The sequence below is a fragment of the Camarhynchus parvulus genome, unplaced genomic scaffold (assembly GCF_901933205.1).
Source record: "Camarhynchus parvulus unplaced genomic scaffold, STF_HiC, whole genome shotgun sequence".
Lineage (NCBI taxonomy): Eukaryota > Metazoa > Chordata > Aves > Passeriformes > Thraupidae > Camarhynchus > Camarhynchus parvulus.
Genome location: NW_022148545.1, coordinates 123,214 through 138,468, shown reverse-complemented (window position 1 = coordinate 138,468; position 15,255 = coordinate 123,214). Strand labels below are relative to the sequence as shown.

Below are 15,255 nucleotides of genomic sequence, written 5' to 3'. Positions count from 1 at the left end.
AGAGACCGCGACATCTGTGCGAGACTCTGGGGAGGGGTCCTGGGGGGGATTTTGGGTGGGATTTTGGGGGTTTTGGGGGTTTCAGCGGCAGGACCCCCCCAAATTCCCCCCAGCCCCGGGGAACCCCTCCCCAGCCCCCCGGGACCCCTCCCCAAATAACACTTGAGGCTCTGTGGGGGGAGGGGTCGCTACCCCCACTTATTTGGGGGTCCTGCTCCTCCAGGGGTCCCCGCGGCGGAGGCAGAACCTGGGGGCGGGGCCAGAGCGGGGGCGGGGCTTAGACCGACAACCCACGCCCCCAAGTGGGCGCGGTCTCGCGGGTGGGCGTGGCTTCCACGCCCCAAAATCGCCGCGAAACTCCCAAAAATCCCCCCGAGACCCCCAAAATCTCCCCCAGGACCCCCAAAATTTCCCTGGCACCTCCCAAAAACCCCTCGGGACACCCCAAAGGCCCCTGAGACCCTCCAAAATCCCCCCAGGACCCCCAAATTCCCCCCAGGATCCCCCAAAATCCCCCGGGACCCCCTAAAAATCCTCCCAGGACCCCTAAAATGCCCCTAGCACCCCCCAAAACCCCCCCAAGACCCCCAAAATCCCCCTAGAACCCTCCAAACCCCCCCAGGACCCCCAGATTCCCCCCAAAACCCCCCAAAATCTCCCCAGGACCCCCCAAAATCTCCCCGAGACCCCCCCAAATCCCCCCCCGGGCTCACCAGGCGATGCCCGCGGCCACCAGCACTGTCGCGATAGTCGTGACGGCGATGGCGGCGAGCGCGGCCGGGGGGAGCCCCCCGGGGTGGGCGCGGGGCGGGGGCGGGGCCTCGCCCTGGAGCCGGGGGCGGGGCACGACTGCGGGGGGAGGGGCGTCAGTGGGGGCGGGGCTTCGCGGGAATTCGGGGAAATTTGGGGGTCCCGGGGGGGAATTTGGGGGTTTTGGGAGAGGGATCGTGGGGGCATTTTTGGGGGCGTTTAGGGGATGATTTGGGGATATTTTGGGGATTTTTTGGAAATATTTTGGGGATTTTTTTGAAATATTTTGGGGATATTTGGGGATTTTTTGGAAATATTTTGGGGATTTTTTTGAAATATTTTGGGGATATTTGGGGGATTTTTTGGAAATATTTTGGGGATTTTTTTGGGATATTTTGGGGATATTTTGGAAATATTTTGGGGATTTTTTGGAAATATTTTGGGGATATTTGGGGATTTTTTTGGGATATTTTGGGGATATTTTGGAAATATTTTGGGGATTTTTTTTGAAATATTTCGGGGATATTTTGGGGGTCTTTTGGGGGGTGTTTAGGGGTTTGTTTCGGGGGCGTTTTTAGGGATATTTAGGAAAAAATTCCGGGGGTATTTTCAAAGATATTTCATGGATATTTCGGGGGTATTTTTGGGGATAGTTTGGAAATATTGCAGGGGGGTCTCGGGGGTATTTTGGGGGTATTTTTGGGGATATTTCGGGGATCTTTCAGGGATATTTCGGGGATATTTTGGGGCATATTTCGTGTATATTTAGGGGATATTTTGGGGCTGTTTCGGGAATATTTAGGGGCTATTCAGTACTTATTTTGCGGGATATTTCGGGGATATTCTGGGGATCTTTCAGGGATATTTCGGGGATATTTTGGGGGATATTTCGGGGCTATTTAGTACTTATTTTGCGGGATATTTCAGGGCTGTTTTGGGAATATTTAGGGGCTATTCACTACTTATTTTGCGGGATATTTTGGGGCCATTCCGGGGCTATTCCGGGGCTATTCCGGGGGTGTTTCTGGGACACGTTGCGGATTCCGGGGGCTATTTCGGGGCCCATTCCGCTGATATTTTGGGGGTGTTTCTGGGACACGTTGCGGATTCCGGGGGCTATTATTTCGGGGCCGTTCCGGGGCTCACCGGTGACGTTGAAGCGCAGCTGCGAGCCCGCCTTGCCGCCGGGGCCGCGCATGAGGCAGCGGTAGCGCCCCGCGGCCGCGGCCGCCGCCCCCCTGAGCTGCAGCACCGGCTCCGGGGCCGCTGCGCAGCAGCGCCGGCGGGCGGGGGCGCGGCCGCGCGCGGGCCGGGGGCGCGGGGCCCGTCCCGCCCGCTGGGCCGGGGGCTCGGGGGCCCGGGCCGGCCCGGCCGCTTCCAGGCGCTGGAGGGGAGATAAAGGGTCTGGGGGGCGTGTTTTTTTGGGGGATTTGGGGGATTTGGGGGATTTGGGGGGGGGGCTCGGGGGCTCAGAGCCGCCCCCCAGCCCCTGCCAGGTGCTGCATGGGGAAATAAGGATCTGGGGGGCGTTTTTGGGGAATTTGGGGGGATTTGGGGAGGGGCACGGGGACCAGAACCCCCCCTGATTTTGGGGGAGGGGCTCGGAGGGCTCCGGGGCCGGCCCGGCTGCTTCCAGGCGCTGGAGGGAGAAAAGGGTCTGGGGGGCGTTTTGGGGAATTTGGGGAATTTGGGGAGGGGGCACGGGGGACCAGAACCCCCCCTGATTTTGGGGAGGGGGCTCGGGGGGCTCCGGGGCCGGCCCCAGCCCCGCCAGGCGCTGCGACGGGGAGATAAAGGGGCGGTTTTGGGGAATTTGGGATATTTGGGTCCTGGGGGCGTTTTTGGGGGAAATTTTGGGGGTTCCAAGGGCGAATTTCGGGAGGGATTTTGGAGGGTGCCAGGGGAGGAGTTTTGAGGATTTTTGGGGAGAATTTTTTGGGTTCTAAGGGGGAAATTGGGGAGGGATTTGGGGATTCCCGAGGGGGGGATTTTTAGGATTTTTGGGGTGAATTTGGGGGGGTCCCAAGGGGGATTTTTTGGGGGGAGAATTTTAGGGCATTTGGGGGGGTCCAAGGGCGAATTTCGGGAGGGATTTTGGGGGGTCCCGGGTGGGTTTTTGGGGACAATTTGGGGGGAATTTTGGAGGAATTTGGGGGGTTCTAAGGGCCAATTTCTACAGGAGTTTAGTGAGATTTTTGGGAGGGTTCCAAGGGCGAATTTCGGGAGGAATTTTGGGGGATCCCAGGGGAGATTTTTGAGGATTTTTTTGGGGGAATTCGGGGGAAATTTCTTTGGGTTCCAAGGGCGAATTTCGGGAGGGATTTGGGGGTGTTTTGTGGGGGGGTCCAAGGGGGGATTTATGAGGATTTTTCGGGGGAATTTGGGGGAAATTTCGGGAGGGATTTTTGGGGGGTCCCAGGGGGGATTTGGGTAATTTGGGGAGGGGTCCCGTGGGGGGGGTTTATGAGGATTTTTTGGGGGACTTTGGGGAGGATTTGGGGGGTTCTAAGGGCGAATTTCGGGGGGGATTTTGGGGGGTCCCGGGGGGATTTCGGGGGGATTTTGGGGGATTTTGGGTAATTTGGGGAGGGGTACCTGGTAGAAGCTGTAGGTTTTGGCGCCGTGCGACGCGCCGTGCCAGGGCAGGGCACAGTCCAGCACCAGGTCCTGCCCCTCCTCCACCCACAGCTGCCGCTCTGGGGGGGCGGGGGGGGTGAGACCCCTCCCCAAATTCCCCCCCGAGCCGCCCCCACCCCCGCCTTCACCCGAAACCGTCCCCAAAAAATCCCCACGAGACCCCTCCCCAAAAATCGCCTGAGACCCCCGAAATCCCCCCAGGACCCCCCAAAAACCCCCCCGAAACACCCCAAACCCCCCGAGACCCCCCAAAAATCCCTCAGAACCCCCCCCAAAAAATCCCCTGAGACTCCCAAAAAATCCTCTGGAACCCCAAAAATCTCCTGGGACCCCCAAAATCTCCTGGAATCCCCCAAAATCCCTCCAAGACCCCCCAAAAATCCCCTCAGAACCCCCCAAACCCCTCCAGGACCTTTCTGGGACCCCCCAAAAATCCCCCGGGACCCCCCAAAATCCCTCCCGAAATTTGCCCTTGGAACCCCCCCAAATTCCCCCCCAAAATGCCCCCAAAATTCTCCCCAAAAATCCCCCTTGGGACCCCCAAAATCCCCCCTGAATCACCCCAAAAATCCCCTTGGGACCCCCAAAATCCCCCCGAATCACCCCCAAACTCCCCCGGGACCCCCAAATCCCCCTGAATCACCCCAAAAATCACCCCCGGGACCCCCAAAATCCTCCCGAATCACCCCAAAAATCACCCCCAAGACCCCTCCTGGGACCCCCCAAAACCCCCCAAAAATCCCCCGCAACCCCTAAAAAATCCATCCAGCACCCCCAAAATCGCCCCGAATCACCCCAAAATCCCCCTGGGACCCCCGTGTCCCTCACCGCCGCAGTCCACGCCGCGGTTGCAGGCGAAGCGCGTGAGGTTGCAGAAGATGCACTCGATCCACAGCACCTCCATCCGCCCTGCGCCGTTTTGGGGCCAATTCCGGCAATTTCGGGGTCGCCCGGGGGAATCCGCACCCCCAAAATCCCCCCAAACTCCCCCGGCCCCGCTTACCGCATTTATTGGGGCAATAAACTGCGGGAAAAAGGGGAAATTGGGTTAAAAGTGGGGCGGGATGGGGTTTGGGGAGAATTTGGGGGAATTTGGGGAAAATTTTGGGAGATTTTTGGGAAAATTTTTGGGGTTCCAAGGGTGGATTTCGGGAGGGATTTTGGGGGGTCCCAGGGGGGATTTTTGAGGATTTTTTGGGGGGAATTTGGGGGAAATTTTGGGAGGGATTTTGGGGGATTTTGGGCGTACCCAGAGGGGATTTTTGAGGATTTTTGGGGGAAATTTTGGGAGGGATTTTGGGGGGTCCCAGGGGGGGGATTTTTGAGGGGAATTTGGGGAGGATTTGGGGGGGTTCTGAGGGCGAATTTCGGGAGGGATTCGGGGGATTTTGGGCGTACCCAGAGCGGATTTTTGAGGGTTTTTTGGGGGGAATTTGGGGGAAATTTTGGGGTTCCAAGGGTGAATTTCGGGATGGATTTTGGGGATTCCCAGGGGGGGATTTTTTAAGGATTTTTGGGGTGAATTTGGGGGCGTCCCAAGGGGGATTTTGGGGGGAAGTTTGAGGAATTTGGGGGGTTCCAAGGGCGAATTTTGGGAGAGATTTTAGGGGGGTCCCAGAGAGGATTTTAGGGGTTCCCAGGGGGATTTTTGGGGTGAATTTTGGGAGGAATTTGGGGGAAATTTTTGGGGGTTCCCAGGGCGAATTTCGGGACAGAGTTTGGGGGATTTTTGGGGAGATTTTGGGGCATTTTGGGGGTCCCACCCTGGCTCTGGAAACGCTTCATGAGCCGCTCGAAATCCTCCTTGATCTCGCACATGGCCCAGAGCAGCTCCTGGTAAATCTGCTGGTCTGGGGGCGTTTGGGACAATTTTGGGACAATTTTGGGGCTTTTTGGGGCATTTTGGGGGTCGGGGAAGGGTCACCCCCCCTGCTGGGATCAGCAATTAACTCCCCAATTAACGGCATTGGGGGCTGGGCTTAATGAGACCAAAAAAATCCCGAAAAAGGACAAAAAAATCCCAAAAATGACCCCAAAAATCCCAATAAATGACCCCAATAAACCCGCAATTAATCCCATTAAGCTCCAGAATTAATGACTCAATTAAACCCTAATAAAAATCCAAATAAAGCCCAATAAATCCCTAAAAGTGACCCAAATTAAAACCCAATTAAACCCCAATAAATCCCCAATAAAAACCCAATTAAACCCCAATAAAAACCCAATAAAAACCCAATAAAAACCCAATAAAAACCCAATTAAACCCCAAAAAATCCCCAATTAAACCCCAATTAAACCGCAATAAAAACCCAATAAATCCCCAATTAAACCCCAATAAAAACCCAATTAAACCCCAATAAAGACCCAATTAAACCCCAAAAAATCCCCAATTAAACCCCATTTAACCCCCAATAAAAACCCAATAAATCCCCAATTAACCCCGCGATGCCCGGGGGGTTTTTCGGGGTGGATTTTTTGGGGTCCCCCCCCGGTTTTGGGGTCACCTCGCAGGTCCTGGGCCATGACCCTGCTCAGCGTCCGGCGGAAATTGGTGGAGGCTTCCTCGAGGGTGGGCTGGTCTGGGGAGGGGCCGGGGGGTCACGGGGGTCCCGCAGACCCCCAAAAATCCCCAAATTCCCCCAAACCCCCGAAATTCCCCAAATTCCCCCAAACCCCCGAAATTCCCCAAATTCCCCCAAATTTCCCCAAATTCCCTTTCCCAGCCCCTCCTTTCCCCCCCGGCTTTGGGATGAATTTGGGGAGGGGTCAGGGGGTTCGGGAGGGGATTTGGGGGGGAATTTGGGGTCCCAGGGGAAGGATTTAGGGTATTAAATGGGATTTAAAGGGAATTTGGGGAGGGGTCGGCACTCACCGATGACCCCCATGAAGCTCCGGGGGTCCCGGGGATCACAGGGATGGGTTTGGGGTATTTAGGGTAATTAGGGGAGGGGTCTGCACTCACCGATGACCCCCATGTTGGGGTATTTAGGGTAATTAGGGGAGGGGTCTGCACTCACCGATGACCCCCATGTTGGGGTATTTAGGGCAATTAGGGAAGGGGTCTGCACTCACCGATGACCCCCATGTTGGGGTATTTAGGGCAATTAGGGGAGGGGTCTGCACTCACCGATGACCCCCATGTTGGGGTATTTAAGGTAATTAGGGGAGGGGTCGGCACTCACCGATGACCCCCATGAAGCTCCGCGGGTCCCGGGGATGGATTTGGGGTTACAAATCAGGTTTAAGGCAATTAGAGGAGGGGTCTGCACTCACCGATGACCCCCATGTTGGGGTATTTAGGGCAATTAGGGGAGGGGTCTGCACTCACCGATGACCCCCATGTTGGGGTATTTAGGGCAATTAGGGAGGGGTCGGCACTCACCGATGACCCCCATGAAGCTCCGCGGGTCCCGGGGATGGATTTGGGGTTACAAATCAGGTTTAAGGTAATTAGGGGAGGGGTCGGCACTCACCGATGACCCCCATGAAGCTCCGCGGGTCCCGGGGCAGCCGCGCCAGCCCCAGCACGCCCCGCAGCACCAGCGTGCCCAGGCGCCCCCTGGCGGCCGGCTCGGCGGGCATGGCGCGCTCCAGGAACGGCCCCAGCAGCTCCCCCAGCGCCGCCCCCGCCGCGGGGTCGCACAGCACGCAGCCCCCCGCGCGCCCCCGGCAGCCCCCAGACCCAAAAGGCGCCGAGCAGCAGCGCCCGCAGCAGCAGCGCCCGCGGCATGGCGCCGAGTGCGGGCCGGGGGGCGGGGGGTAACGGACGGGAGGGGCCGGTAACGGCGGGGGGCAACGGGGGTGGGGGGTGCTGAGGGGGAGTTTGGGGGGCTGGGGGTCCGGAGGGGATTACGGGGGTCCTGAGGGGGTGTGGGGGGGTCCTGAGGGGGAGTTTGGGGGGTTGGGAGTCCGGAGGGGGTGTGGGGGGTTTGGGGAAGATTTGGGGGGTCCTGAGGGGATTTGAGGGGCTCGTGATGGGGTTTGGGGAGGGGTCCTGAGGTAGTTTGGGGGTCCTGAGGGGATTTGGGGGTCCTGAGGGGGTGTGGGGGGCTCGTGAGGGGGTTTGGGGGGGTCCTGAAGGTTTTGGGGGGTCCTGAAGGGGTTTGGGGGGATTTAGGGGTTCTGAGGAAGTTTGGGCAGGTCTTGGGGGTCCTGAGGGGATTTGGGGGGGTGTCCTGAGGAGGTTTTGGGGGATTTGGGGGGACCTGAAGGTTTTGGAGGGGATTTGGGGTGGTCCTGAGGGGGTTTGAGGGAGGTTTTGGGGGTCCTGAGGGGATTTTGGGGGTTTTGAGGGGGTTTGGGGCAGATTTGGGGGGCTCCTGAGGGATCTGAGTGGGTTTGGGGGGTGTTGAGGGGGGTTGGGGGGCCCTGATGGGATTTTGGGGGGATTTGGGGGATCCTGAGGAGTTTTTGGGGGGCTTTGAGGGGATTTTGGGGGTCCTGAGGGTTTTGGGGGGTTTGGGGACGGTAACGGCCGGAGAAATGCCAGTAAAAGATTTTGGGGTGAAAAACTGAGATTTTGTGGTGAATGTCGGAGACTTTGGGGGTCCAGAGGGGGTTTAGGCGTGGTTCGGGATCGGTAACGGTCGGGGAACCGCCGGTAACGGCGATTCTGGGGCGAATAACGGAGATTTTGGGTGTCCGGGATGGTTCGGGGCCGGTAACGGCCGGGCTCTTCCGGTAACGCAGATTTTGGGTTGAAATGTTGGATTTGGGGTGATTTGGGGCGGATTTGTGGGATTTGGGGCGGGTTTGGGGCTCACTTTGAGGCAATTTCGGGCGGATTTTGGGGCAATTTCGGAGATTTTTGGGGTCGCTCCCGCTCCCCCTCACGCTGAGCCCCGCCCCCCTCGGGCTCTGATTGGCCGTGAGCTCAGCGGCGCCTCCCGATTGGCTGAGAGCGGGGGCGGTGTAAAGGTAGGCGTGACCCGCTGGCGCCGCCGCTTCCGATTGGCCGGCGGGGCGTCCCGCGGGAGGCGCTGATTGGCTGCGGCGGCGGGGAAGGGGCGGGGCGGGGTTGGCCGCCGGCGGTCACGTGGCGCGGGAGTCGCGTGGAGCGCGCGCGCGGAGCGGCCGCAGGTGGGTGCGGGGAGGGGGGGGGGAGGGGCTGGGGGGGTTCGGGTCACGTGGAGGGGGAGCCGGGATCACGTGACAGCCCCGCAGGTGCGCCCCAGGTGTGCCCGGAGTGCCCGCGTGTCACGTGACCCCCGCCGTGACCTCCCCCAGGTGGGCCGTGAGCCACGTGACCTCCCCCAGGTGCGCCACCGGTGGGCCGGGACCCCACGTGACCTAGCCCGGGTGTGTCACGTGACGGGGACGTGTCTTCCCGCCCCCCCCCCCCACCTGTTTCGCAGGTGTCCTCAGGTGTGTCCGCGTGTGACCCCAGATATCCCCAGCTGTCCCCACCTGTCCGCAGGTGTGCCCCGGTGTCCCCAGCTATGCTCACCTGTCCCCCCACCTGTCCCCAGCTGTCCCCACCTGTCCGCAGGTGTGCCCCGGTGTCCCCAGCTATGCTCACCTGTCCCCCCACCTGTCCCCAGGTGCGCTCACCTGTCCCCAGGTGTGTCGCCATGGCCGCCGCCCGCCTGGGCTGGCCGCGCCCGGGCTGCTCGGCGCTGCTGCTCTGCGATCTCCAGGAGCGATTCCGCGGCTCCGTCGCCGCCTTCCCGCACATCGTGGCCGTGGCCGCGCGCCTGCTGCAGGTGGGGCCGCCGAAACAGCCTCAAATCACCCCAAAAACCACCCCGAAAACACCCCTGAAATAGTCCCAAAAATAACCCCAAAAACGACCCAAACCATCCCTGAAATACCCCCAAAACAGCGACAAATCACCCCAAAAACCACCCCGAAAACACCCCTGAAATAGTACCAAAATAGCCCCAAATCAACCCCAAAACAACCCCAAAAATATCCCTGAAATAGCCCCAAAACAGCCCCAAAAATAACCCCAAAAACACCCCAAAAACATCCCTGAAATAGCCCCAAAATAGCCACAAATCACCCCAAAAATAACCCCAAAACCACCCCCAGAACAGCCCCAAAAAACCTGAAAAACACCCTAAAAATACCCTAAAAACGCCCTAAAAACAACCCCAAAATAGCGAAAATAATACCCCCAAATCCCCCCACAAACCCCACAAAAACATCCACGAAATATCCCCAAAATATCCCCAAAAACACCCCGACAATGGCCCCAAAAACATCCCCAAAACACCCCCAAAATCACCCTAAAATACCCCCAAAACCACTCCCTAAGCAGCCCCAAAAACACCTGAAAACCTCCCAAAAAATCACTTGAAAACCCCTCAAAAATTACCCCAAAAATTGCCCCAAAAAACCTCCCAAATTTATACAAAATCCACACCAAAATCATGCAAAAATCACCAAAAATCTCCCAGAAATCTCAAAAAAATTACAAAAACCCCACCAAAAATCACCAAAAAATTACAAAAAAATCCCCCAAAAATTACAAAAAAATCACCCCAAAAATCACCTCAAAAATTAAAAAAAAAACCCACCCAAAAATTACAAAAATATCACCCCAAAATTACTAAAAAACTAACAAAAATATCAGCCAAAAAAATCATCAAAAAATCACCGAAAAATCCTTAAAAATCCCCCAAAGCCCACCCAAAAATCACCAAAAAAATCACACAAAACCCCCTTAAAATCGCTCAAAAATCCCACAAAAAATCACCCAAAAATCACTCAAAAATCCCCCAAAAATTATCCAAAAATCACCAAACTCACAAAAAAATTACACAAAAATCAGCCAAAAAATCACCGAAAAATCCTTAAAAATCCCCTAAAACCCACCCAAAAATCACGAAAAAGTCACACAAAAATCGCTCAAAAATCCCACAAAAAATCACCCAAAAATCACTCAAAAATCCCATAAAAAAACCCCAAAAATCGCAAAAAAATCACGAAAAATCACCCAAAATTTACCAAAAAATCTTTCTAAAAATCACCCAAAAATCACCCAAAAAATCACCCCCAAATGACCCAAAAATCACCAAAAAGCCCACACAAAACCCCCTTAAAAATCACTCAAAATTCACTCAGAAAACCCCCAAAAATCGCAAAAAAACCCCAAAAATCACCAAAAAATCCCCCAAAAATCCCCGAAAGTCCCCGAATCGCCGGCAGCCGCCGTTCCCGCAGGGCTGCCGCATCCTGGGCGTGCCGGCGCTGGTGACGGAGCAGCGCCCGGAGGTTTTGGGGCGCACGGTGCCGGAGCTGGGGGCGCAGGACGTGCCCCGCGTGCCCAAAACCGCCTTCAGCATGGCCGGGGCGGCCGCGCCGCTGCTGCGGGAGCCGGCGCTGCGGCACGTGCTGCTCTGCGGCATCGAGGCGCACGCCTGCGTGCTGGTGAGGCCCCAAAAACCCCGAAATCGGGGAGTTTGGGGGAGAAAACCCCGAAATCGGGGAGTTTGGGGGAGAAAACCCCGAAACTGGGGAGTTTGGGGGGTCCTAAATGGGGGTTTGGGGTAAAAATCCCCAAAATCGGGCAGTTTGGGGTAAAAATCCCGAAAACGGGGAGTTTGGGGTGAAAAACCCCGAAATTGGGGAGTTTGGGGGAGAAAATCCCAAAATCAGAGAGTTTGGGGTAAAAAACGCCGAAATTGGGGAGTTTGGGGGGTCCTAAATGGGGGTTTGGGGTAAAAATCCCGAAATCGGGGAGTTTGGGGGGTCCTGGGGCACGTGCTGCTCTCGAAATCGGCGGCCTGGGGCTGGGCCTGAGGCCCGAAAATGGGGGAAACCCTGAAATCGGGGAGTTTGGGGTAAAAATCCCTGAAATCAGGGAGTTTGGGGGAGAAAATCCCAAAATCAGGGAGTTTGGGGTAAAAAACCCCAAAATTGGGGAGTTTGGGGGGTCCTAAATGGGGGTTTGGGGTAAAAACCCCGAAATCGGGGAGTTTGGGGGGTCCTAAATGGGGGTTTGGGGTAAAAACCCGAAATCGGGGAGTTTGGGGTAAAATACCCCGAAATTGGGGAGTTTGGGGCGGTTTGGGGGGTCCTGGGGCACGTGCTGCTCTGCGGCATCGAGGCGCACGCCTGCGCGCTGGTGAGGCGCCCGAAAATGGGGGAAAACTGTGAAATTGGGGAGTTTGGGGTAAAAAACCCTGAACTCGGGGAGTTTGGAGGAGAATACCCCGAAATTGGGGAGTTTGGGGGAGTTTGGGGAGGGAACCCCAAAATCAGGAAGTTTTGGGGAGCTCTAGACGGAGGTTTGGGCAGGAAACCAAAATTCGGGGGGATTTGGGGAAGGTTTGGGTGGTCCCAAGGGCAGTTTTGGGGAGGGAACCCCAAAATCGGGTAATTTGGGTGGCCTAAATGGAGTTTTGGGCAGAAAACCGAAATTTGGGGGATTCGGGGACGGTTTTTGGGGGATTCCCGTGGGAATTTCAGGCCAGGAGCCCCCGGATTTTTGGGGACCCCGTGGATGCCCAAAACCCCCAAAATTCACCCCAAAATTTGGGCCCCCCCCCCCAGCAAACGGCGCTGGACCTGCTGGAGCAGGGGCTGGACGTGCACGTGGTGGCCGACGCCGTCTCCTCGCGCAGGTTTGGGGCCAAATCCCGCGATTTTGGGGCCTTTGGGGGCCTGGAGGGTTTGGGGCCAAATCTGGGGATTTTGGGGCCAAATCTGGGGATTTGGGGCCAAATCTCGGGATTTTGGGGTCTGGGGGGGGTTGAGGCCAATTCCGGGGATTTTGGGTCCAGTTTGGGGGATTTTGGGCCCAGTTCTGGGGATTTTGGGGCCAGTTCCGGGGATTTTGGGATCTTTCGGGGTCTGGGAGGGTTTGGGGCAATTTCCGGGGATTTTGGTGCCTTTGGGGGTCTGGGGGTTTTCGGGCCATTTGCGGGGATTTTGGGGGGTCCCAGGTGCATTAGGGGCGGGGTCCCAGCCAGGTGGAGCGGAGTTTGGGGGCGGGGTTTGGGGGCGGTGTTTGGGGTCCCAGGTGTATTTGGGGCGGGGTCCCAGCCAGGTGGGGCGGGGTTTGGGGGCGGGGTTTGGGGGCGAGGTTTGCGGTCCCAGGTGTATTTGGGGCGGGGTTTGGGGGCGGGGTTTGGGGGCGGGGTTTGCGGTCCCAGGTGTATTTGGGGCGGGGTTTGGGGGCGGGGTTTGGGGGCGGGGTTGTGGGCGCAGGTTTGGGGGCGGTGTTTGGGGTCCCAGGTGTATTTGGGGCGGGGTCCCAGCCAGGTGGGGCAGGGTTTGGGGCGCGGTTTGCAGTCCCAGGTGCATTTGGGGCGGGGTTTTGGAGCGGGGTTTGGGGGCGGGGGTTGGGGACGGGGTTTGGGGGCGGGGTTTGGGGCGGGGCTTGCGGTCCCAGGTGTATTTTGGGGCGGGGTTTGGGGCGGGGTTTGCGGTCCCAGGTGTATTTGGGGCGGGGTCCCAGCCAGGTGGGGGCGGGGTTTGGGGGCGGGGTTTGGGGTCTCAGGTGCATTTGGGGGCGGGGTCCCAGCCAGGTGGATCGCGCCCTGGCCCTGGCCCGCATGCGCCAGGCCGGCGCTCACCTGAGCACCTGCGAGAGCCTCCTGCTGCTGCTGCTGCGCGACTCCGCCCACCCCAAGTTCCGCCAGGTCAGAGGCCACGCCCCCGGCCACGCCCACCTCCCCCTGACCACGCCCAACCCGCCCCGGCCACACCCACCTTCCCCCGGCCACGCCCAACCCGCCCCAGCCACGCCCCAGCCTCACCTGTTGGCCCCGCCCACTTTCAGCCAGGTGCGGCCACACCCACCCGACCCCGCCCTGTTAGGCCACGCCCAGCTGTATGTGAAACCCCGCCCACAAACGCGTTAATTAGGCCTTGTATGATAGGTTAATTAGAGAATAATTAGAGTTTATTAATTAGGAGTTAATTAGGGGGTGGTTAGTCGGGTAATTAGGGCTGATTAGAGCCTGGCTAATTACTGTTAATTAGGGGCTCGTTAATGCGTTAATTAGAGCTGATTAGAGGGTGGCTAATTACACCTAATTAGGGCATGTTTAGTGTGTTAATTAGGGCTGATTAGAGGCTGGATAATTACAGTTAATTAGGGGTTGGTTAATGCGTTAATTAGGGCGGATTAGAGGGTGGCTAATTACTGTTAATTAGAGCGTGTTTAGTGCATTAATTAGGGCTGATTAGAAGCTGGCTAATTACACCTAATTAGGGCCTCAATTAGGGGTTGATAAAGGGGTGGTGATGTGGTTTGTTAGCGTTAATTAGAGGTGGGCTAATTAGGGTTAATTAGGGCCGGTGGGCTCATTAATGAGTTTTAATTAGCTCGTTAGGGTTAATGAGGCCCTGGCTGAAGGGTTAATTAGGATTAATTACCTTGTTAGGGTTAATTAGGCCCTGGCTGAAGGGTTACCGAGGGTTAATTAGCACTAATTAGCGCTAATTGCCGCCTGCAGATCCTGCCGCTGATCAAGGAGCCCCCGCCGGACACGGGGCTGATCCTGGGGGGGCCCCTGGGGGTGCTGGGGGGGCCCTGAGAGCCCCAAAATCCCCCAAAATCCACCCAAAAATCCTCCTCGGCTTGGGGGCGGTCTGAGCCCCAAAATTCCCCCAAAATCCCCAAAAATGAACCCAAAAATCAGCCCCAAAATCCTCTTCAGCCTGGGGAGGATCTGAGCCTCCAAAATTCCCCCAAAATCCCCCAAAATGAACCCAAAAATCAGCCCCAAAATGTTCCTCAGCCTGGGGAGGGTCAGAGCTCCCAAAATCTCCTCAAAATCCCCCAAAATTAACCCCAAAATGAACCCAAAAATCAGCCCCAAAATCCTCCTCAGTCTGGGAAGAGTCTGAGCCCCCAAATTCCCTGAAAATTCCCCCAAAATCCCCCAAATTGAACCCAAAAATGAAGCCAAAAATCCTCCTCAGTCTGGGGAGGGTCTGAGCCCCCAAATCCCCCCCGAATTTCCCCAAATCCCCCCAACAAAATGGGGCCAATAAACGCCGCCCCTCCCCAGTTTGAGTTTTTTCGGTTTTGTTTTTTCGGGGGTGTCCCCAAAGTGGGCGGGGTCTGACCCTCTTAGCCCCGCCCACTTAACCCGCACCAGCCCCGCCCTTTCCCATGATTGGCATCCGCCTCCGCGGCCACGCCCCCCTCATTTTGACTGACACCCCGGCCCCGCCCCTTCCCCCTTTTCTTAATGAACCGCCCGTGGGAGTGGGCGCTGGCCACGCCCCCCACGCCCCCATTGGCTGCTCTCAGCCAATCAGCGCCTGCCCCTCGCCCCCCGGCCGCTCCGTCCTGCGGGGGCTTCGCGCCGGCACCGCGACCCCCAAAACCCCCAAAATCCCCCGAAATCCCCCCAAACCCCCCCGGGTCCCCCCCCCAAAATCCCCGGGACCCCCAGAGCCCCCGCGGGACCCCCAGAATCCCCCAAATCCTCCCCCAAAATCTCTGCCGGGATCCCCAAAATCCCCCCCAAACCCCCCCAAAATCCCCCAAAATCCCCCAAATCCCCCAAATCCCCCTCACGGAGCCCCCGGGACCCCCAAATCCCCCCCGGGCCCCCCCCGTTCGTCCCCGGTGAGTGACAGCGGCGGCGTGGGGGGAGGGGGCGGTTGCCATGGGAACGGGGACAGAGGGATGGGGACAGCGGGACAGACGGACGGGGAGGGAGGGAGGTGGCAGCGGTGGCAGGGGGGGTGGCAGCGAGTGTGTGACAATGAGTGTGACACCGGGAGTGTGACAGCGGGAGTGTGACAGCGAGTGTGTGACAGTGACAGGAGGGTGGCAGCGATGGCGAGTGTGTGACACTGAGGGTGACACGGGAGTGTGACAGCGAGTGTGACAGCGAGTGTGTGACACCGAGGGTGACACCGGGTGTGTGACACTGACCGAGTGTGACACCGGGAGTGTGACAC

At 57.7% G+C, this 15,255-nt stretch overlaps 2 protein-coding genes across 8 annotated transcripts; one reads left to right on the top strand and one right to left on the bottom strand.

Annotated features, from left to right (window-relative positions):
* Positions 1-709: 709 nt before the first annotated feature.
* On the bottom strand, positions 710-6,969 carry IZUMO1 (izumo sperm-egg fusion 1). Its single transcript, XM_030970647.1, has 8 exons — positions 6,861-6,969; positions 5,892-5,966; positions 5,151-5,237; positions 4,391-4,411; positions 4,216-4,296; positions 3,346-3,446; positions 1,789-2,134; positions 710-849 (listed from the first exon to the last, which is right to left on the bottom strand). The coding sequence occupies exons 1-8, from the start codon at positions 6,967-6,969 to the stop codon at positions 710-712; spliced, it is 960 nt and encodes a 319-aa protein (XP_030826507.1).
* Positions 6,970-8,397: 1,428 nt separating this feature from the next.
* Positions 8,398-14,628, top strand: ISOC2 (isochorismatase domain containing 2). Of its 7 annotated transcripts, none has more exons than XM_030970650.1 (7): positions 8,398-8,466; positions 8,614-8,751; positions 8,948-9,089; positions 10,552-10,758; positions 11,884-11,954; positions 12,857-12,974; positions 13,794-14,628. In XM_030970650.1, the coding sequence occupies exons 3-7, from the start codon at positions 8,958-8,960 to the stop codon at positions 13,872-13,874; spliced, it is 609 nt and encodes a 202-aa protein (XP_030826510.1). In that variant the 5' UTR covers positions 8,398-8,466; positions 8,614-8,751; positions 8,948-8,957; the 3' UTR covers positions 13,875-14,628. The 7 variants fall into 7 exon arrangements, with proteins under 7 accessions (XP_030826510.1, XP_030826511.1, XP_030826514.1 ...); XM_030970651.1 differs by having other exon boundaries at positions 8,404-8,466; positions 8,928-9,089; XM_030970652.1 differs by having other exon boundaries at positions 8,446-8,466; positions 8,551-8,751.
* The last annotated feature ends 627 nt before the right edge of the window (positions 14,629-15,255 follow it).

What these genes read in the sequence shown, in the direction of transcription:
- IZUMO1 (XM_030970647.1), bottom strand. Translation starts at nt 6,969, where the DNA reads ATGCCCGCCGAGCCGGCCGCCAGGGGGCGCCTGGGCACGCTGGTGCTG. An exon ending in AAACCTACAGCTTCTACCAG is followed by an intron (nt 2,135 to 3,345) that starts GTACCCCTCCCC and finishes TCTCCCCTCCAG; the next exon opens with CGCCTGGAAGCGGCCGGGCC. An exon ending in CGAAATAGCCCCCGGAATCC is followed by an intron (nt 850 to 1,788) that starts GCAACGTGTCCC and finishes CTCCCCCCGCAG; the next exon opens with TCGTGCCCCGCCCCCGGCTC.
- ISOC2 (XM_030970650.1), top strand. Translation starts at nt 8,958, where the DNA reads ATGGCCGCCGCCCGCCTGGGCTGGCCGCGCCCGGGCTGCTCGGCGCTG. An exon ending in TGGCCGCGCGCCTGCTGCAG is followed by an intron (nt 9,090 to 10,551) that starts GTGGGGCCGCCG and finishes CCGTTCCCGCAG; the next exon opens with GGCTGCCGCATCCTGGGCGT. An exon ending in CCCACCCCAAGTTCCGCCAG is followed by an intron (nt 12,975 to 13,793) that starts GTCAGAGGCCAC and finishes TGCCGCCTGCAG; the next exon opens with ATCCTGCCGCTGATCAAGGA.